At 45.7% G+C, this 22577-nt stretch overlaps 1 protein-coding gene across 7 annotated transcripts in view; it reads left to right on the forward strand.

Annotated features, from left to right (window-relative positions):
- Positions 1-5227: 5227 nt before the first annotated feature.
- POMK (protein O-mannose kinase) overlaps positions 5228-22577 on the forward strand; it is a 46726-nt gene continuing 29376 nt past the window's right edge. For 6 of the 7 annotated variants that reach the window (XM_023214427.2, XM_023214425.1, XM_023214423.1 and 3 more), the window contains exons 1-4: positions 5228-5325; positions 9202-9293; positions 14161-14255; positions 15163-15465. In XM_023214427.2, the coding sequence (XP_023070195.1) occupies positions 14247-14255; positions 15163-15465 (312 nt within the window). In that variant the 5' untranslated portion in view covers positions 5228-5325; positions 9202-9293; positions 14161-14246. The remainder of the gene's footprint in view (positions 5326-9201; positions 9294-14160; positions 14256-15162; positions 15466-22577) is intronic. The other variant, XM_023214429.1, reaches the window with a different exon arrangement.

Below are 22577 nucleotides of genomic sequence, written 5' to 3' on the forward strand. Positions count from 1 at the left end.
GCAAGTTGAGATTTTTGTGATGGTTCGTATGCCTAGCAATTTTGTATCCAGAGCATTTTGAATATTATGAGGCTCTAATTCTTGTTTAAATCCTATGGAGAATGTTGGCATTTTAATTATTGTTATCGTTATTTTTCGAGACGGAGTCTCGCTCCGTTGCCCAGGCTGGAGTGCAGTGGTGTGATCTCGGCTCACTGCAAGCTCCGCCTCCCGGGTTCACGCCATTCTCCTGCCTCAACCTCCTTCTCCTGCCTCAACCTCCTGAGTAGCTGGGACTACAGATGCTTGCCACCATACCCGGCTAATTTTTTTGTATTTTTATTTTTTATTAATTTATTTATTTACTTATTTTTTTTGAGACAGTGTCTCGCTCTTTCACCCAGCCTGGAATACAGTGGCGCTATCTCGGCTCCCTGCAAGCTCCGCCTCCTGGGCTCGCGCCATTCTCCTGCTTCAGCTTCCCGAGCAGCTGGGACTACAGGTGTCTGCCACCACGCCCGGCTAATTTTTTGTATTTTTAGTAGAGACAGGGTTTCACCGTGTTAGCCAGGATGGTCTTGATCTCCTGAGGTCGTGATCTGCCCGCCTCAGCCTCCGAAAGTGCTGCGATTGTACAAGCGTGAGCCACCACGCCCGGCCTTTTTTTTTTTTGTTTGAGAAGGAGTCTTGCTCTGTCACTCAGGCTGGAGTGCAATGGTGTGATCTCGTCTCACTGAAACCTCTGCCTCCTGGGTGCAAGTGATTCTTGTGCTTCAGCCTCCCAGGTAGTTGGGATTACAGGCATCCACCACCATGCCCGGCTATTTTCTTTCTTTCTTTTTTTTTTTTTTTTTAAAGTAGAGACGGGGTTCCACCATGTTTACCAGGCTGGTCTCAAACTCCTAACCTCAGGTGATCTGCCCTCCCTAAGTGCTGGGATTACAGGTGTGAGCCACCGCGCCTGGCCAACATTTTAATTTAAGCAAGCACATAAGCTAGTTAGGGACAGTCTGCAGGTTCCAATCTTCTTCTGGGGTCTATGTTCCAAAGTGAGTTCTGTGTTCATACCCTCTGTGGGGTTATTTGGATCTGTCTGGTGGCTGCATCCTCCAGTAGTTTGGTACCTGAACAAAAATCTGTTCATGAGCACAGTTGTCTGAGTGTTTGGTGTGCCTGTTAAGTCTGTGATATGCAGGTCAGTGGTGAGCCCAAGAGTTCAAAAACAACTCTCTGAGGTTGCTTGCCAGATGCTCTCACCTTTCACTGTCTTCTCAGTGTTTTTAGGTTCCCTCAGGTTTCAGTGCCCTGGCCTGAAACTTCCCACTTTCAGTTTCGCCTGGGGGAGCTGCCCACTTCCACAGTTGTGCCACAGCAGTGGGAAACAAATAAAAACAACAAAACACCGAGTTTGTGTCTGTCCTCTTGGAGCTGCAGTGCCACTGAATGGAAAGGACTCTCTCTCTCCCTCAGACTTTCGGCTGCTGAAGCTTTTTGCTCTGGCCATGGGCTTGACTGGGGGCTGGAGTGCAAAGACATGAAGAAATAGAAAGAACAGGGAATTTTCTTCACTCCCTCTGAGTTAGGAGTTTCCTTTTCTGCTCCACGAGCCAGAATCAGAGGGTTTCTCCAGAGTCTCTGTATGTACCCCTGACGCTCAGTTCCAGGCTTTGGGCTACGTTCAGCTTGAAGAAGGGTGACACAACCAGTTTGATGGTGTGTCAAATTCTGCTGTTCTTTTTACTTTTAATTGTTTGAATTTAATTCCTTTAATTTTTCATCAGTGTTAAAATTTCACCTTTCCCCAGCACCCCCAAAAAGCCTGTAGGCACACAATGGTGGCCATGTGGCAAAGAACTCAGCAAGGAGAGCTGATTGGTTGGTTTCTGTCTTTTTGTTTGTTTGTTTGTTTGAGACAGAGGTTTGCTCTTTTGCCCAGGCTAGATTGAAGTTGTTGGGGAAACCAGCCCCACACCACCCGGCGGGTACCCCGATTCCAGCGGAGACAAAAGTAATTAGAAAGAGACAGAATAAGAGTTTAAAAGGCGGGTCCAGGGGACCGGAGCGTTGGATATGTCTAAACTACTTAAGATCTTTAACTTATCGGGACTGAAATGGGTGGGAGTGGGTTTCAGGAGGAGCCAAGATGTTTAATTATACTCCACTGCTTCAAAGGAGTGTTATTTCCTCCAGCAACCTGTGGCAGGCCACTGAGCTGTTATGCTCTCAGGGCATAAAGAGATGAAGGCAATAAGGAGACTTTTCTCCTCAGAGGCCACCCATGGCTCCCCATGGGTGTCTCGCACAGGGGAGACCAACTCATCTGGCATTCCAGAAACTCTCTTTTTTCCAGAGAAGTGGCACGATTTCAGCTCACTGCCACCTCCACTCCCCAGGTTCAAGTGATTCACCTGTCTCAGTCTCCCGAGTAGCTGGGATTACAGGCACTCACCACCACACCTGGCTAATTTTTTGGTATTTTTAGCAGAGACGGGGTTTCACCATGTTGGCCAGGCTGATCTTGAACTCCTGACCTCAGGTGATCCAACCGCCTAGACTTCCCAAAGTGCTGGGATTACAGGCGTGAGTCACCCCGCCCCAACCCTGGCTGGCTGGTTTCTATCTTGATGCCAACAGCCAACTCTGTCAGTCAGCAGGTTCAATTTTATGAAAAAACTAAAAAACTCATCATCCTATCTTTATAGCAATTCAGTGGTATCTGCCAAGCAGTGTCTACTTCAGTGTTGAAAACAGGGCAATGCCGGCCACAGCATCTCACACCTGTAGTCCCAGCATTTCAGGAGGCTAAGGCAGGAGGACCACTTGAGTCCAGGAATTTGAGACCAACCTGGACAACATAGTGAGACCCTTTCTCAAACCAAACCAAAACAAACCAAAATGAAACAAAACAAAACCAACTAACCAAACAGGAAATTTGTGTTATGCTTATTTCTTAATGTATCAATCTTACTGAAAGAAATTAGTGTTTAAAATGTGTTATAGCTGAACTGACTACACTTTATTCGTTTATTTCCTCAATTCCCTACATCTAGTAAAATTTCAATGCCTGATTATTTTTCCCTTCAAAGTTCTCATATTCAAAGTTTCTCATATCTCACCCATTTTCCTTTTTACTTTCTTTCTTTTTTGATTCCAAGACAGAGTCTCGCTCTGTCGCCCAGGCTGGAGTGCAATGGTGCGATCTTGGCTCACTGCAACCTCTGCCTCCCTGGTTCAAGCAATTCTTCTGCCTCAGCCTCCTGAGTAGCTGGAATGACAGGTGCTCGTCACTGCACCTGGGTAATGTTTGTATTTTTAGTAGAGATGGGATTTCACCATGTTGGTCAGGCTGGTCTCGAACTCCTGACCTCAAGTGATCCACCTGCCTCAGCCTCCCAAAGTGTTGGGATTACAGGCATGAACCACCACGCCTGGCCTACTTTCTTTTTAAAAGTTATTATTAATTTAATAGGTTTGTTTTATGATCCTTCTAAATGGCTTCCCTCTAAGACATGTCATAATACATGTCTAATACTGCTAGCAGGCTCATGGTTCATGTATGTATATACATATATATGGAGAAATACCTATTAAATAAACATTTAAAAATACATATAAGGAATAAAGGAGAATTTAAATTGCCCCAAATTCTACTTATTGGAGGTAACCATTGGAATATATATGTATATTTATGATTATAAATACATGTTTTAAAAAATGACATTGCTTACTCTCTCGGCCATTATGAATATCCTTTCCTGTCAATATATATAGATCTACAGCATAACTTTTTAAAAATTGTAGTAAAAGATACATAAAATTTACCATTGTAACAATTCAGTGTACAGTTCAGTGGAATTAAGTATATTCACATTGTTGTGCAACCATCACCCCCATCCATCTCCAGGACTTTACCATCTTCTCACACTGAAACTGTGCACCTGTTAGACAGCATTTTTCATGGCTATGTGTAATGTAATTTCTTTCAGAAAACCCGATTGTTATACATTCAGGTTTCTTCTTTTGTCTAGTATAAATATCTTTTACCAGCAATGCTTCAGCAAGATCTCTTGTGCATACATCTTGCAGACATATTATTTCTTTTTCTTTTTCTTGTTTTTCTTGAGACTGAGTCGTCGCCCAGGCTGGAATGCAGTGGCGCTATCTCGGCTCACTGCAAGCTCCGCCTCCCGGGTTCACGCCATTCTTACGCCCGCCACCACGCCCGGCTACTTTTTTGTATTTTTAGTAGAGACGGGGTTTCACCGTGTTAGCCAGGATGGTCTCGATCTCCTGACCTCGTGATGCGCCCACCTCGGCCTCCCAAAGTACTGGGATTACAGGCATGAGCCACGGTCCCCTGCCGCAGACATATTATTTCTGAAGGATAAATTCCTAGAAATGGATTTGCTAGGTCCCGTAGGAGGAATTCCAATTTACACTCACTTGTGTGTGTGAGGAAACTTTCAGACTATTATAACGACAGGAGGTGTTACCATTCTTTTGCTGTTTGTCCATGTGATTGGCAAACGTTTCTGGTAGTTATTTTAATACTGTTTGGATCGCTAGTACAGGCTCAGTTTTGTTTTTTTTTTTTAATCCACACCATGTTAGTTTCTTAATTCTGGACTTTCTCAGTTGTGTCAGTGTAGAAGCAGCTAACGCTTCCAATGTACACAACCCAGACTTTTCATAACCCCAGCCTGACTTCGACGCTGCAAGCCTCCCTCTCGGTTCCCCGGGGCAAGTGCCCGAGTGCGTGTTGGGCTCCCGGCGGGGCTCCCCGCCGGCCCGGACAGACTTCCCCGCCTTTGCCCAGTCCTGCCCCTCCGCGGAGGCTTGCCAAGGTCTTGTCTGCCGCGCTTGATGTGTGCAGCTCAGCTTTACTGTGTCTGGGCTAAGCCCCACAGTTTCTTTTACAGAGTGATTGTCCAACTTCAGGCGTCTGGGTCCCCGAGTGGCGGGTCTGGGCCAGAGTGGGGAATCAGCCTTTCCAGCAAGGTCCCTGCAGATGCCGCGGATCTGAGGAATATGCTTTGGAAGGCCTGGCAGTGCGTCTAGATCTGACAGCTGCTCTGCATGGGCCTGGCTCCAGGCTGAAGCAATAGTGGGTCAATGCAAAATCGTTCTCCTAAGTTTGGGAAGCAGAAGCCAGAGAGGGAGACTGGGTAGGTGCGCGCTGGTACCGCAGAGGCGTTAGCTCTGGCTTCAGTGCGCGGCCTGAAGAGGACGCCAGGGGGAAGCAGCGTCACGCTCGCCCGCCCAGGACGCGCTTCCGAACTCGCAAGCGCAGTAGGCGCAGTGCGTGCTGTCCTCGGGTGGCAGGGGGCGCAGAAACTTGGGCTGCAGGTAGGTGCTGGGGCGAGGGGCGAGAGGGCGAAGGGGTGAGGGGTCGTCCAGCTGGGTTTCTCGGGGGGCCTGTACGTGGCTCGGCCCGCAGCGCCGGCCGCCTGTGCGGAGGCTGCCTGGGAGGCTGTGCTTGGCCTGGGCGGCCAGGTCCACCGCGCCCAGCCCCCGCCTCCGCGTCCAGCCCTGCGCGGTAGCGGGAAGTTAAAGAACCCGAGGAGGGCCGGGCGAGGTGGCTCCAGTCTGTAACCCCAGCGCTTTGGGAGGCCGAGGCGGGAGGATCGCATGAGCTCAGGCGAGAGCAGCCTGAGCAACATGGCGGAACTCCTGTCTCTGTAAAAAAAAAAAAATTTAGCCGGGCGCGGTGGCGCCGCCTGTAGTCTCAACTACTCGGGAGGCTGAGGCGGGAGAATCGCTTGAACCCGGCGGGGGCGGAGGTTTCAGTGAGCCGAAATCGCGCTACTGCACTCCAGCCTTGGGGACAGAGTGAGAGACTGTTTCTATTATTATTACTTTATTATCATTGTTATTATTATTTGAGGCGGAGTCTCGCTCTGTAGCCCAGAATGGAGTGCAGTGGCGCGGTCTTGGCTCCTAGGATCACAAGGCGTCCGCCACCACACCCAACTAATTTTTGTATTTTTAGTATAGACGGGGTATCACCATGTTGGTCAGGCTGGTCTCGAACGCCTGACCTCAGGTGATCCACCCACCTCGGCCTCCCAAAGTTCTGGGATTACAGGCGTGAGCTACTGGGTCCGGCAGAGGCTGTCTCTGTTTAAAAAAAACAAAAACCAAACCAAACCGAAACAAAAAACAAAAAAACCAGAAAGGACCGAGGACTCTGTCTCAGCTCTTTGCCTTTGGGTGTTTATTCTGCAGGAGATCATTGTTGCCAGGAGGTGTTAAGTGTAATCATATTCTTCTCTTTTTTTAGAAAGCAAAATTTCGCTCTTTTGTTGCATAATCTTGTCTTTGTCACCCTTTGCCTTTACTGTAGAACCCTAAGGTTAAATAAACATTAAGAATATTTAAAATAATCCTTCTAATGTACCTTGTGCTTTACTGGCACAATGGAATTCTGCTGTAAATTGCATTGGATGACACTACTCTGTGTCTTCCCTAGTTGTAGAAAATACCTTATAAGTCGGTAAAAACTAGTTTTGTCCCTTTTCTTTTTTCTTTAAGCCAAGCTTTTCTCTATCAGTAAGCCTTCCTATCAGTGTCAGAAATGCTTTGTATATCAGTCGTGCCTGAATTTCTCCTGCCCAACCTGCCCCACCGTCTTTATTCCTTAATGTGCAGGCTGTTTTCAGGACCAGTAAATTTCAGCGGTTTTTGCTTATTTCTGCCTTCACAGCCTCATGCTATGCTCTGGGCGGCCTACTCCAGAATATGTTCTGAAACAAAAAAGCAAATCGGGGCTGAGGTGCGCTGAAGTCTTCTTTAAGAAACAGGCAGTCCCAGGGTCCCCTAGACCAGCCCCTAGGTGACCACACTGGGTTTGATTTAGTTCAACTCCTGAGCATTGTGGTATTTAGGGGAAGGAATGGGCTTGAGTCCAGAAAACTTGGCTCCTCTGTGTATAGTGACCTTAGATATATTACTTCACCTCTGACTCAGTTGTCTTATCTGTGAAATGGAAATAACAATTACATCCGCTTCACAGAATTGGTGTGAAGTTGACATTGTATAAAAGTCAAATGAATTTTTGGGTTTTTTTTTTTTTTTTTTTAATTTTGTTTTGGTTTGGTTTCTTTTTGCTGAGAGAGGATTCAGAAGTGAATGTGAGGACTTAGGGATACATAAAAGGTTAGTGGGGCATGTAAAATTTGTATTCAGCAAGAAATGCATTAAAGGTTTTCTTAGTAATGCTGAGGGTCCAACACGGATTAGAAAATACGCATTTCTAGAGTCCCACAGAGTTTTGTAGCTGATGTTGGCAGCCTTTGAGTGGAAATGAAGAAGTGGACAGGGCAAGTTACATGGGGCTGGTGAATGACAAGCAGATCTGGGTTTATGATGAAGCCTCTAGCCTCTTCACTTGCTCAAATACCTTCCAAAACTCTGGCAAGAGGCTCAGCACTTTTACATTCATAACTGTGTATTCTTAAAGAATTACCACTCGTCGTCCCAACTTGTATAAGCTTCAGGCCCCATAAAACCTGAATCCACCTCTAGTGGCAAGGAAGGATTGGTGGGAGGTTAGGGGTAAGGAGGGTTGGAAGGTTGAAAGGATTTACCACAGGGTTTGAGCTGGGAAACCTGGATTGGAGAAGGAGGTGGCAGATGAGGGGCCTCAGAGAATGGGAGCCGCTAGGAGAGGAAGAGCGGATGCGGTGGGGTGAACACAGGAGAGGGAAAGCAGCCTTTATGGCTGAGGCCATGAAAAGGGAGAGGCGCAGAGTGACCAGGCAGTTGGCGCGTCTTTGCTGAGTACCCACTGTGTGCCAGGCACTGGGGTGCAGTGGTGAACAGGACAGACAGGCAGGCCTCTTGGTGCTTAGAATCTAGAGGAAGCCGGGGCCTGGGTATCCCAGAAAGGGAGCCTGAGGACTGAGGAAAGCTCAGGGGCCAGGGAGTGGGGTGCAGGGAGGGTTTAGGGAAGCAGATAGGGGCTAGATTTCAGGAGGCCACATAAGTGTTTGGACTTGATCCTGTGGGCCAAGTGAGGAGCTGTTGAATGTTAAGCTAGGTGGGATCACATCAGTACTTTAGAAAGCTCTCCCTGCATGGGCCGGACACGGACATGGTGGCTCATGCCTGTAATCCCAGCACTTTGGGAAGCTGAGGTGGGCGGATCATGAGGTCAGGAGATTGAGACCTTCTGGCCAACATAGTGAAACTCCATCTCTACTTTTAGTAGCTGGGCGTGGTGGCGCGTGCCTGTAATCCCAGCTACTCAGGAGGCTGAGGCAGGAGAATCCTTTTAACAAGGGAGTTGGAGGTTGCAGTGAGCCGAGATCATGCCATAGCACTCCAGCCTGGCGATACAGTGAGACTCCGTCTCTAAAAAAAAAAAAAAAAAAAAGAATAGCTCCCTGCATGTATCAGAGAAACTTTCATGTATGCCTGGGGAGATGTGTACACAGCTTGTCTCACTAATTGTGGAAAAGTCAAACCAGTTGAAAATAGTGAACTGGAGTTTTGTGCATCTGCATGGGTAAATCTCAGAAATGTAATGTTGAGCTTTTAAAAAAGCTAGTTGCAACAGGATAATACCAGCCCATCACTGTTTGTATAAAGCTTGAAAACATATGTATGATTTATGGGCACATGCTTGTGAAAATAAAAAGCATGTATGGGAAGCAGAGTTTGGTAGCCCATCACTGTAGTCAGTCCCAGCTGCTTGAGAGGTGGAGGCAGGAGGATCACTTGAGTCTAGCCTGGGCTACATAGTGAGACTCCATGTCTTAAGTAGATAGGTAAGTAGGTAGGTAAATAGATACGATCTATTAGATAGATAGATAGATGGATAGATAGATAGCATGTATAGGAATTATATACGCCCGTGGTTTTCAGACTTTAGCATGCATCCAAATCACCTAAAGGATTTATTAAAACACAGATTTTGATTTCTGATTCAGTAGGTTTGGAGTGTGGACCCAAGAATTTGCATTTCTCCCAGGTTCCTGGACGATGATGCCACAGGTCTGGCGACCACAGTTTGAGAATCTCTGATGTCCACCAACTTGAAGATAGTGATCACTTCTTGGGAGGGAGTAGAATTGGACGGGGAGGAGTCCAAAGGGGCTTCAACTCTATTTGTAATATTTAATTCCTTTAAAAAAAGATCTGAAAAAATGATGCAATGTAACTTGACAAAGCTGGATGAATGCTTATGATTTTTAAAAATTTTTCTCTGTGTGTGAAACAAAGAAAAACGATCCTGTTTGCTGTGTAATCCTGAGAATGGGCTGCAAGAGAGGAAAAACTGGGCATCTGCTTGGGAATCTCTTGCGGAAATCCAGGTGAGAGGTGCTGCTGGCTCACGCAGGGGAGTGGAGGGTAAGGGCAGCAAGGAAGGAGAGATGCTAGCAGCTGTGAGAGAGGTTTTGGTGGGAGCATTGACTGCATGTGGTAATTGGTTGGTTTAGAGGTTAGGGGAGGGAGGAATCAAGTCACACACGCCTGGTCTGTAACTTGAGCGGGTGGTTGGGTCATGAGCCCATCACAGAGGGAACCCTGGGGGAGGGTCATGTAGGGACGGGGGAGTTCTGCAGTGGACATCCCATACTTTGATAGGCCAGTGAGCGAAGTGTAGGAGAGATCTGGTCTGCAGTGCAGACTTAGAAAGCATCAGAGTTCAGATGGCTGCTAGTGTCCCAGGTATGGGTGAGGTTACCTGGGTCTTTGGCAGACCTGGAGGAATGCCGTCACCTAAGGCAGGGCTTGGCCAACCACAGCTTCTGCTTGTTTTTGCATAGCCTGAGAGCTGGGAATGCTTTTATCTTTTTAAGTGTTAGGGGGAGACTTCAACGAAAATATAATTCACAAGCCATAAAATTTGACATTTTAAAGTGTACAATTCAGTGATATTTAGCATATTCACAAGCTTGTACAACCATCATCACTGTCTAATTCGAGAGCATTTTAGCTAAAAAGAGACCCGATTCCCATTAGCAGCTATTCCACCCCCTGCCCCCCAGCCTCTGGGAGCCACAAATCTACATTCTGTGTCTGAATTTGCTGTTTCTGGACATTTCATGTAAATGGAATCATATAGCATGTGGCCTTTTTGTCAGGCTTTTTTCACTGAGCATGATGTTTCCAAGGTTCACCCATGTTGCAGCATGAATTAGTGCTTTATTTTTTATGGCTGAATAATATTCCATTTATGAATGTACCACATTTTGTCTATCCATTCATCTGCCAGTGGACACTTGGCTTGTTCCCACTGTTTGGCTGCTGTGGATAATGCTGCTGTGAACATTCATGTATAAGTGTGTGTGTGAGTGTGCGTGTTTTCATGGGTACACACTGGGCAGTGGAGTTGCTGGGTCATGTGGTGACTGGGCTTAACCTTTTGAGGAGCGGCCAGACCGCTTTCCACAGTGGCTGCATTTTACTTTCTCACCAGTGATGTTTGAGGATTCCAGTTTTTCCCCATCCCCCTACACTTGTGTTGTTACTGATTTTTGTATTATATCCATCCTCATGGGTGTAAAATGCCATCTTGTCACACTTCTGATCTGCATTTGCCTTGATGACTGGTGAAGCTGAGCATCTTTCATGTGCCTGTTGGCCATCAGTGTATCTTCTTTGGAGAAATGTCTATTCAAGTCCTTTGCCCATTTTTAAAATTTTATTTATTTATTTTTTTGAGACAAGGTCTCACTGTCACCCAGGCTGGAGTGCTGTGGCACGATCACAGCTCACTGCAGCCTTGGTCTTCTGGACTCAAATGATCCTCCCACCTCAGCCTCCTGAGTAGTTGGGCCTGTAGGCACATGCCAACGTGCCTGGCTAATTTTTAAATTTAGATTTTGTAGACAGCAGGTCTTACTGTGTTGCCCTGGCTGGTCTGGAACTCCTAGGATCAAGTGATCGTCCCGCCTCGGCCTCCCCAAAGTGCTGGGATTACAAGTGTGAGCCACCAATGCCTGACCGTTTGCCCATTTTTTAAATTGAGTTGTTTTTTGAATCTTTTGAGTTGTTCATCAGACATCCACATGGAGATGTCAAGGAAGCAAGCCTTGAGTTCTGAGGAGAGGCTGGGAATGGAGTTTTACCTTTGGAAGTCATCAGCAGGCAGTGATGAAAAGTCCTGAGTCTGGGTGAGCTCTCCCAGAGAGTGTGGCAGAGGTCTGAGCTCTGAGCTCTGGGCGACGCCACTAAGTGGACTCAGAGATGAGGAGCTGCCAGTGTAGTTTCCTGGAAACCAATTATAAAAGGCGTTTAAGGAGGGAGTTATCAATCACGGCAATGTTATTGATAGATCAAGGAAGACTGGGGCTGTGCTTTGACTGTTGTGTTTAGTGATGTGGAGGTCACCTGTGCTGACTGTGATATGGTCAGTTTGGGTGAAGTGGCAGTGAGTTGGAGAGAATGAGAGGACAGAGCTGGGGGTGGGGTTTGCCTGAGCTGGGCTCAGAGCCAGTTTCATGGTAACACACAGTTTGTAGTAATAGGAGAGTGCAGGAACCTGGGGTGGGGCTTGGGAACTGGTGGAAATGCTCTCTGATTGCTTCTGTTTTTCTGGTAAAATAGGATGATCTCGTTAGATGATCAGCTGAGAGTGAAGGTGGGGGAAGAGGTGGTACATGTTTGGAGAAGGAGAGTGTGAGCTTCCAGCTAGCCTAAGGCCACCTGGGACACATCTGTCATGTTTTTTGACTCACTGCGATAACCAAGGCTGCACACTGGCGGGACTTGCATATCTCCATCAGAGGGACAGAGAATCATCTGAGAGGGCACGGGGCGGGAGTCCTTTGGGGCCTCTCTGACCTGGCCCCGTGCAGAGAGCTGGGGATGGAAGCGGCATGAGTGCTAATAGGCAGCAGGGGGTCAGAGGTACAGAGGATGTGGGAATGGGTGGTGGAGTGGGGAGAGACTGGAGCTTTGCCATTGGGGGCCTGGGCTGAGCAGGACTTGGAGCATGTGGTGATGAGCCTTATGGCAGGGGAGGCTCAAGGCCCAGTATGTGCTCAGGGAAGTGGGCAGCAGAGCAGGTCAGGGACCCGCGGATGTGTCACAGGGGTAGGGTGTTGAGGAAGTTCCAAGGCAAGCTAATAGGGGTTATGGCTGGAGAGAGGCCCAGTGTGTGCTCTTGGGGGATAGGGTGGTAGAGGTACCAGGATGTGTGCTAATAGGCTTCTGAGGCCTTGTGTGTGGTGATGAGGGTGTGTATGATGTTAGCGCTGTGTGTGTGTCTGTGGGGGCCTGCAGGGTAGGAGAGAATGGGGTGCTTATGGAGGGGAGGTGGTTGCAGGACTCTAGTGCTGTGTGTGCACTTGTGGGGGTCGTCTGTGGTGGGTGTGTGCATGTGCATGTCTGGGTAGTTGGACCCCAGTGCATGCTAGTGGAGCAGAGCTGGAGGGACCTCATGGAGGGATCTGATGGAGGGAGGACGGTGGGAGACCTCAGCCTGTGCTAGCGGGGATGAAGATTGTGGATCTCTGTGGGGCAGGGGGTGGTGGTACAGGAAGGGTTTTGGTACTGTCAGAGGCCCAGTGCACTGAGGGTCAAGGTGGTGTGAGGTGTGCTTGTGTCCCTGAGCATGAGGACACTCTAGGAAGGGGCAGCCAGATGATTTAAGGTGTCCTAGAGGCAGCTACTGTGGGTTTAGAGCCATAGAGGCACTGAAGTGTGTGCCATTGCTGGGAGAGTCAGCAGTGTGAGGTCTGGAGTACGCTCAGGAGCGCCAGAACAGTGTGAGCTTGTGTGGTTGCGTCTGTGGGGTACTGGAATGTGTTGAGGTTCCAGGGAATACTGATGCAGAGGGTGAGTAGAGCTGTGGAGGGGATAAAAATAAATTTAAAAGGCCAGGTGCAGTGGTTCATGCCTGTAATCCCAGCAATTTGGGAGACTGATGCAGGAGGATTGCTTGAGACCAAGAGTTCAAGGCCAGCCTGGGCAACATCATGAGACCCAGTCTCTACAAAAAAAAAAAAAAAATACAAAAATTAGCTGGATGTGGTGATGCGCACCTGTAGTCCCAGCTACTCAGGAGGCAGAGGTGAGAGGATTGCTTGAATTTGAGGCTGCATTGAGCTATGATTGCACCACTGCATTCCAGCCTGAGTAACATAGTCAGACCCTATCTCTAAAAGAAAAAAAAAAAAGGAAGAAAATCACAGAATTTTGTAGATGAGTGAAGTTTAGGCAAATTTAAATGAAGCAGTATTTTGATGGGCTCAAAGCCATGTAGAACCGAGTATAAAGGGGCCAAGATCTAGTCTGGACTGCAAAGTAGTCTTTCCTTAGAGACTACCAGCTTAACATAGACGTACAGGATTATCTCCAGAAACTCCTTATCTGAAGCTCTGCCCTGTTCGGAGACTGAGGTTGCTTCTCTTTGTCAGAGTGACTTTGATCCTCCAGGAAAGAGTAGGATGTTTTATTCCAATTGATAAGACTTCAAACTGCAAAATTTCTGGTAGTCTGTGATTGTAGAGAACAGAATTTCTAAATAGTAAAAAAGGAGTCTTCATCCAAAGGGGGTTTTTGACACTTTATGGCTGCAGTGTGTTCTTACTGTGTTCTTAGGAGAAATGCTGTTTTCTGTTAATGGTTTCATTGACGTCTTGTCCCAGCTCTGGAAATGGGAGTGGATTTTGTTTTCTCAAGGAGGAGGTAGTATCCTGGATTTTTCATGGCTGGCTCCTCTCAGGCCTCCGGTCGCAGTGTGAAGGTCACCTCCTCAGAGAGGTCTCCTGGGATGCTTCCTCCAGGGAGTTCCTACACGGTTACTCTCTATCCTTGAACCCCCATCACAGGATGATGATAGACCTATTTGTTTAGTTGTTTATTGTCTGTCTTCCTCACTAGACTTTCCCCTAAGCTCCAGCAGGATAGGAACCATGCTAGTGTAATTCACTGTGTGTGTGTGTCTCCAGCACCCACTGCAGGGCTGAGCACATAGAAGCTGCTCAGGACGTGTTGCGGGAATGAGCAACCGGAAGTCAGTGATGGAGGCGAAGAGAGCAGACTGGGACAGAGAGACTCTGATGGGCTTCCCCATGGCGCTGCTCTGTCCTGGGACTTGAGAACCTGAGGAAACCTGGACTTGAAACAGAAGGAGGCCCCTGGGAAAGTTGGACCATTTGGACTATGGCGATTTGTCTGTGTACATAGCTGCAGTTTCTGTTTACACACTTCCTGTTTTGTACTTTGCAGCAGGGTGTTTCCAGACCAGTCCCTGGGTGCCAACTAGAGTATGGACTGACCAGGTACCTGGATGGAGACCTGAGCTGGAGAAGGAGATGCGCTTGGTAGGTAACCCTGCATGTCACAGCTGTCTCTGACCCAGTTCTGTCCCAGTGTTTCAGCATTCCAGTGCTGTTCAGCTGGCTCCCACTGGCATGGCCACATCCACTGTTAAAGTCTCCATATGCTTCCATTCTGCTTCTGTAAATCACCTCTGCCATCCACAGTCCTACTTCAGGCCTCTCTGCACCCAGGCACCTCCACCATGGCCTTGCACAGCTCCAGCGGTAGAGCCCACATGTTATCAGTGGTTCCTTATCACTGGTGTGACTTCTGAGTGGTCACCTCTCCGATCTCATCACTATTATTCTAGCTCATGTACTTGTCAGCTCCTGTCCGTGGTAATAATCAGGGCTTCTTAACTGGTCTCCCAGCCTCAGTCTCTTTCACCCCAAATCTACGTTTCATAACTGCTGAAGAGTAGCTTTTATTTCTTAAAACTGTTGAGGGGATTCTGAGTACCTCCCAGGGAACAGGACAGCTGCTTAGCTGGGTTCGAGAGAGGCCCTCAGCCTCCCAGCCTCCACCTGCTACCCTAAGCAGCCTCCTTCTGCTGTCCTTTGGTACCCTCTGTCCCCATCCCACCAGTTGACTAATACATTTTGCTTTCATTTTACTGAATATTCATGAGCATCTATTCAATGCATGCTACTGTGAGTCGTACAGAGTTAGACACAAACACCTCCCACCTAACCTAATCTAGAGGAACCTGTATTTTAGTTTGTAATAAAAAGTAGTGATTATGGGAACAGCTAACATTGGGCATTTGGGATAAGCCTGGTGTTTGATACCTGCTTTAATCGCCACGGTAACGCTGCAACTTACAGGACCCTTGAGTAGAAGAAGAATCTGGACGCATTCTTGGAAATGAAAGCTGACTGTCATGACTTCTTGTTTCATTGTGTATTTTAGGAAATTGCAGAGGCCGTCAACATGGAAAAGCAGCCCCAGAACAAGAGGAGAGGCCTTGCCCCCCGAGAGGTGCCGCCAGCCTTTGGGCTGCTGCTGATCATGGCCCTGATGAATATTCTGCTCTACCTCTGCCTCGACCACTTCTTCATTGCTCCTCGACAATCCATTGTGGACCCCAGACACTGTCCCTATGGTCACTTCAGGATAGGACAAATGAAAAACTGCTCACCTTGGCTGTCCTGTGAGGAGCTGAGAATAGAAGTGAGACAGCTAAAGCGTGTCGGGGAAGGAGCCGTGAAGAGAGTGAGTCCGGATTCATTTCTGATTGCTGTCATCATGTTATTTTGCTTAACACGGTGTCCTCCAGCTCCATGCTGGCACGAATTGCGGAATTTCATCCTTTGTTACTGCTAAAGTGTACTCCATTGTTTATGTGCACCGCATTTGCTTTGGTTGATTCTGTACTTTGGCAAGTGTGAATAGCGTACAGTAGGCATAGGTTTCAGCCCTTGGGGAAGCAGTGTGGCATCCAGTGTTAGGAACCCTGCTGGCTCTACGTTTTTATTGTTAAGCTCAATAATCTTATATCTGGCACTTTATCTTTTTTTTGTTTTGTTTTGAGAGTCTCACTCTGTCACCCAGGCTGGAGTGCAATGGAGCCATCTCAGCTCACTGCAACCTCCACCTCCTGGGTTCAAGCAATTCTCGTGACTCAGCCTCCCGAGTAGCTGGGACTATGGGCGTATGCCACCATGCCTGGCTAATTTTTTTATTTTTAGTAGAGATGGGGTTTCATCATGTTGGCCAGGCTGGTCTTGAACTCCTGACCTTAAGTGATCTGCCTGTCTTGGCCTCCCAATCGGACTTTATCATCCAAGGCAGGAAAAAAGGCAAATGCATAGAAAACTAGAAACAATACTTTTAGAATAGTTCATTAAACGATGGTCCATCCACTTGACAGAATATTCTGCAGCTGTTGTGTAGTTAGGAACCCCGAGAGGCAACAAGAAAACCTTATGATGATAAGTGAAGAAAAAAATATACAAAACTGTATAATTGACTTTTCAACTGTGAAATTACGTATATATGTAGATAAATAAAAAAATGGCCAGGCGTGGTGGCTCATACACGTAATCCCCGCACTTTGGGAGGCGGAGGTGGGCGGATCACTTGAGCACAGGAGTTCCAGACCAGCCTGGGCAACATGGCAAAACCCTGTTTCTACAAAAATACAAAAATTAGCCTGGCACAGTGACGTGCGCTACTTGGGAAGCTGAAGTGGGAGAATCTCTTGAGCCCGAGGAGTTTGAGGCTACAGTGAGCCATGATCTTGCTACTGCATTCCAGCCTGGGTGACAGAGCAAGACCCTGTCTCCAAACGAAAAAAAGAAAAATTGAAAATGATAGAAATTGTGCTAGGGTGAAAGGGGGATTATGGACAATTTCTTTTCCTGTTTTTCAAACTCTATGATGGTATTACACTGATTGAAGAATTTATTTTTAATTGGCACATAATAATTATCCATATTTATGGGGTACATAATGATGTTTCCATACCTACTTACAATGTGTAGTGATTGGATCAGGGCATATCTGCCATCTCAAACATGTATCACTTCTTTTGGTTGGGAACATTCAATATCTTCTCTTCTGGCTATTTGAAAGTGTATTGTTAATTACAGTCATCCTATGGTGCTGTGAAACACTATAACTTGCTTCTCCTATCTAGCTGTAATTTTGTATCCTTTAACAAATCTCTCCCTATCCTCACTTTTGCTCTACCCTTCCCAGCCTCTAGAAACCTGTTCTGCTTTTTACTTCTTTGAGTAAGCTTTTTAAAACTTCTGCATGTGCTTGTTGCCCAGGCTGGAGTGCAATGACGCAATCTCAACTCACTGCAACCTGCACTTCTGGGTTCAAGCAGTTCTCCTGCCTCAGCCTCCTGAGTAGCTGGAATTATAGGCATGTGCCACCATGCCTGGCTAATTTTGTATTTTTAGTAGAGACAGGGTTTCTCCATGTTGGCCAGATTGGTCTTGAACTCCTGACCTTGTGATCTGCCCACCTTGGCCTCCCAAAGTGCTGGGATTACAGACGTGAACCACTTTGCCTGGCCGCACATATCTCTTTGATATATTGATTTCCTTTCCTTTGGGTGTATACCCAGTAGTGAAGTTGCTGGATCATATGGTAGTTCTCTTTATAATTTTTTGAGGAACCTCCATGCTGTTTTCCATATGGCTGTCCTAATTTACATTCCCACCAGCAGTGTATAAGAGTCTACGTTTCCCTGCATCCTCACCAGCGTTTGTTATTTTTTGTCTTTTTGATAATGGCCATCCTAACTGGGGTGAGATGGTATCTCATTGTGAATTTGGTTTGCATTTTCCTGATGATTAGTAACATTGATCATTTTTTCACCAATTTATTGGTCATTTGTGTGTCTTGTTTTGAGAATGCCTATTTAAATCATTTGCCATTTTTTGATCATACTGTTGTTTTTTTCTGTTGAGATGTTTGAGTTCCTTGGATATTGATCCCTTGTCAGATGAATAGCTTGCAAATATTTTCTCCCATTCTGTAGTTTGTCTCTTAACTCTATTTGTTTCCTTTGCTGGGAAGGTTTTTGGTTTGTTATAATCCCAGTGGTTTATTTTTGCATTTTTTATTTTAACTGAGTCTTGCTCTGTCACCCAGGCTGGAGTGCAGTGGCACGATCTTGACTGACCACAACCTCCACCTCCCAGGTTCAAGAGATTCTTGTGCCTCAGCCTTCTGAGTAGCTGGGATTATAGGCGCCCGCCACCACACCTGTATTTTTAGTAAAGATGGAGTTTCACCATGTTGGTCAGGCTGGTCTTAAACTCTTAACTTCAGGTGATCTGCCCTCCTGGGCCTCCCGAAATGCTGGGGTTACAGGCTTGAGCCACTGGGCCCGGCCCTCAGTTATAATTTTACAAAGGCGATTTCAATCCCTCCCTTTGGGGTTTCATAGCATCTTACTCTTAAGGTGTGGGCTGTGAAGATGGGAAAAGGCCATCGATCGCTCTGGCTTCTTCATGCTGACAGGAGGCATAGTTGGAGTTGGAGTTGACCGTAAGGTGAGAGGAGTAGAACTGCTTTGCAGCTGTCTGAGTATATTCATGCAGGCCGGGCTGTGGTTCCAAGGCTTTCATGACAAAGGCAGTAGTATCTTTATAGTTTTAGTACAGCATTTAAACAGACAGTCTACTATAAGGTAAATAACAAGTTTTAGGATAAGGAGTGCAATTTCCAGTTTTAAAAGTAAAGATTTGAAAGCATTAGTTTGGGGACTTATAGTCCACAAAAATATTAGGATTTAGTCTAATTGAAGAAAACAAAAACAAAAACAAAAACTAACAACATGTGTACCACAGTTTTTAGAACATAATTTTTCTGTCTCTAGTCCTTATTTTTATTAAAACAAATCATGATAGGACTGATTTGTTGGCAAAATATACTTTAATTTTATTATACTTGGCCTATTTTCATAAAGCGCATCAAGAATAATTGTGTTTTTTTGAGATGGAGCCTTACTCTGTCGCCCAGGCTGGAGTGCAGTGGCGTGATCTTGGCTCACTGCAACCTCTGCCTTCCAGGTTCAAGCAGTTTTCCTGCCTCAGCCTCCTGAGTAGCTGGGATTACAGGTGTGTGCCACTACACCCGGCTAATTTTTGTATTTTTAGTAGAGATTTTGTAATTTTTGTATTTTTTTCACCATGTTGGTCAGGCTGGTCTTGAACTCTTGACCTCGTGATCTGCCCGCCTTGGTCTCCCAAAGTGCTGGGATTACAGGCATGAACTACTACTGCATGTGGCAAGAATACTTTTTTTTTTTTGGGTAGAGAGGGAGTCTTGCTCTGTCACCCAGGCTGGATTGCAGTGGTGTGATTGTGGCCCACTGCAACCTCCGCCTCCCGGATTCAAGCAATTCTCCTGCCTCAGCCTCCTGAGTGGCTGGGACTACAGGCGCACGTCACCATGCCCAGCTGATTTGTTTTGTATTTTAGTAAAGATGGGGTTTCACCGTGTTGCCCAGGCTGGTCTTGAACTCCTGAGCTCAGGCTCTCTGCCTGCCTTGGCCTCTCAAAGTGCCAGGATTACAGGCATGAGCCTCCGCGCCTGGCTAGAATAATTATTTTTTACATAGGCTTTTTAAATTGGCTTTGATGGAACTCTGTTCCATAAGGAATCTTAGATAAGACTTTTTAAAGCTGAGTCTAGCCATAGGTTTGTACTTTCAAATACTTAGGAGTTGGATAAGTTCCTCTCTTCTTGATGTCCCTAGATAACTTGGGGCTCCTGGGCCTGTCAGAAAGTGACATTCTATACTTACCATGGGTCAGGAACCCTGTACAGGGACTGTGTAGACAAAGTATGAGGCCAGTTTTCCCAAGGGCTTTTACTGGCTTTACAAGTCAAGTTTGATTCCGTAAAGAAAAGCATGCCATTCCAGTCAAACCCTTGGTAAAATAACCAGTTTTTTCAATTGTGTCCTGTTACAAAAGAAAACAGATTCTTATTGTATTTATGCAAATAACTATATTGCCATAAATTAAGAATACTCACAAATAGTTTTTAAATTCTGGAGAAATCAGGTAGAAACAAATATGCTCCAAATTTTATTCACAGGAGTGTACTTAGTTGCTACCAGCTGTAAATAGCTTAAAAGAAGTTAATCAGCAGCATTTTAAACAAAAAGGTTACTTCAGACTTTTATTAGTTTAGTCCATGCATTTAACTTCTGTTTGATATTTATGAACACTTCAGCTTTCCATGAGAGTTCTAAAAGTTTTTTTCCTTTATTCTAATGTCATAATCTCCAAAGTTATCAGAAAGTTGCATTCAAGAGCACATACCAGAGTTTTAGCAGCTGATCATAAAACCATCTTCTAAAGAGGACCAAATTAAAACAGCAGTTGTCTGTGAATGAGAAAAACATTTTAGGGGAGCCACCAAGACACAATTGACAAGGAAATTTGTTAACTCTGTGACACACACTAATTCAACACAACAATTATAATTATTACTAATGACATATACTGAGGCATATCAGAATTATAGAAATTTTATACGGTTTTGCAGCATATAACTTTATATCACAAATTTATATGACTATAACCCAAAGAAAATTAAACACCATTTTCTATTTGACAGTGTTTCCTGCATGATTTTAATACATTAAATAAGCTGAATATGTCTTTTGTCCTTTAAGGGACTTAATTTTTAAAAAATTTTATTTTTACTTAGAGCTTGATTTTGAAAGGTTTGTTGAATACCAAACTTTTAAAACATTGGATAATTCAAAATGGAGTCTTAGGTTACCATAAGTCATTCATTTAGGCAAAATAACTCAAACATTTTAAAAAGGAAAAGCCATTATTCTGATAGAGAGGAGACTCAGCTTTCCAAACAAGACCCAATGAAGATAGCATGATGCTGATTGCCTCCTCTCTCTCCCCTCCCCGTTTTTTCTTTTGTAGTTTACATAAAAGGTAAATAAAAACCTTTCATTATCTTTTAATATTACATAAAAATCCTTTTTAAAAGAGAAAACCAAATTTTATGTTTCCGTTAGTGTATTTTTAATGTTAAAGCCAGTTTTAGTTACATTTTATAAATCTGTCTAGTTTTAATTATTAACTAAACTAAAGCCAGTTTTAGTTACTTTTTAAAAATCTGGGGACGGAGTCTGTCTCTTGCCCAGGCTGGAGTGCAATGGCACGGTCTTGGCTCACTGCAACCTCTGCCTCCTGGGTTCAAGCGATTCTCCTACCTCAGCCTCCCAAGTAGCTGGGACTACAGGCATGTGCCAACACACCTGGCTAATTTTTGTATTTTTACTAGAGACGGGGTTTCACTACGTTGGCCAGGCTGGTCTCGAACTCTTGACCTCTTGATCTGCCTGCCTCGGCCTTCCAAAGTGTTGGTATTACAGGCATGAGCCACTGCACCTGGCTTGCCATAAGGTAAGATTTTTATAAATCTTTTATCACCCTTTACAATTTTGTTTTTTTCTTAGAACAAAACTGTTTTAAGAAAACTCTGTTGTGCTTGTATTCCAATGTCCAATTTATGGAAAAACTGAATAATGTGACTTAAACTTTAGCCAATATGTTCACACACAGAATCTCTTACAATTACGTTTTTATAACCTTTTCACAACTTGTTCAAACCTTTAGATTTTTCCTATCTCATTTAAAACAGTCCTTTAACCCTCTAAACTTAGGCAAGAAATCCACATTCCCATGCCTTCTCATAGTCTTTTACCAAAAGTACATTTTACTTCCCTTACACGCCTTGCGTGTAGAACTGTTTCTTCAGTAGTCTTACATACATGTTACACTGTTAACTCAGCAACTTTTACTTTTGGTGAAAACCCTGGTGAGTAAGCAATTTCAATTATGTACCAGGAGTGGAGCCTAGGACACCATAAGGTCTGACTTTTTCCAGTGTAGCTAGGGCATGTGGCTAACTCCACATGTCTCAGGCCTTACCTAGCTATAAAGCAGGCAAGTTGTACAGTAAGAGTCATAGTGGCATTTTATGAAGCATTTAAGAGGCCTAACAACCTTTGAATTGTACAACATTTCTTGCATAAATTGCCTTTTCATGAATACGTTCATGACTTACAGAGACCATGTACAACTTGCTTGGACTTCTCCCCTCCCCTCCCCTCCCCTCCCCTCCTCTCCTCTCCCTTCCCCTCCCCTCCTCTCCCCTTCCTCTTTTTGAGATGGAGTCTTGCTCTGTCACTCAGGCTGGAGTACAGTGGTGCGATCTCAGCTCACTGCAAACTCCACCTCCTGGTTTCACGTCATTCTCCTGCCTCAGCCTCCTGAGTAGCTGGCACTACAGGCACCCGCCACCACACCCAGCTAATTTTTTGTATTTTTAGTAGAGATGGGGTTTCACCATGTTAACTAAGATGGTCTCGATCTCCTGACCTCGTGATCCACCAGCCTTGGCCTCCCAAAGTGCTGGGATTACAGGCGTGGGCCCCTGCGCCCGGCCCATGCTTGGACTTTCTGACTTTTCCTAAACATCCCTCTTTTTAAACAGTCATTTTACTTTAGGACCAGATTTTACCATATAAGATCTTTTCTTACATAAAATTTCTTGGCTGGGCATGGTGGCTCATGCCTGTTATCCCAGCACTTTGGCAGGCCGAGGCAGATGGATCACCTGAGGTCAGGAGTTAGAGACCAGCCAGCATGGTAAAACCCTGTCTCTACTAGAAATACAAACATTAGCTGGGCGTGGTGGTGCGCGCCTATACTATAGTCCCAGCTACTCGGGAGGCTGAGGCAGGAGAATTGCTTGAAGCCAGGAGGTGGATATTGTAGTGAGTCGAGAGCGCGCTGTTGCACTCCAGCCTGGGGGACAAGAGTGAG

This window comes from Piliocolobus tephrosceles, chromosome 7 (assembly GCF_002776525.5).
Source record: "Piliocolobus tephrosceles isolate RC106 chromosome 7, ASM277652v3, whole genome shotgun sequence".
Lineage (NCBI taxonomy): Eukaryota > Metazoa > Chordata > Mammalia > Primates > Cercopithecidae > Piliocolobus > Piliocolobus tephrosceles.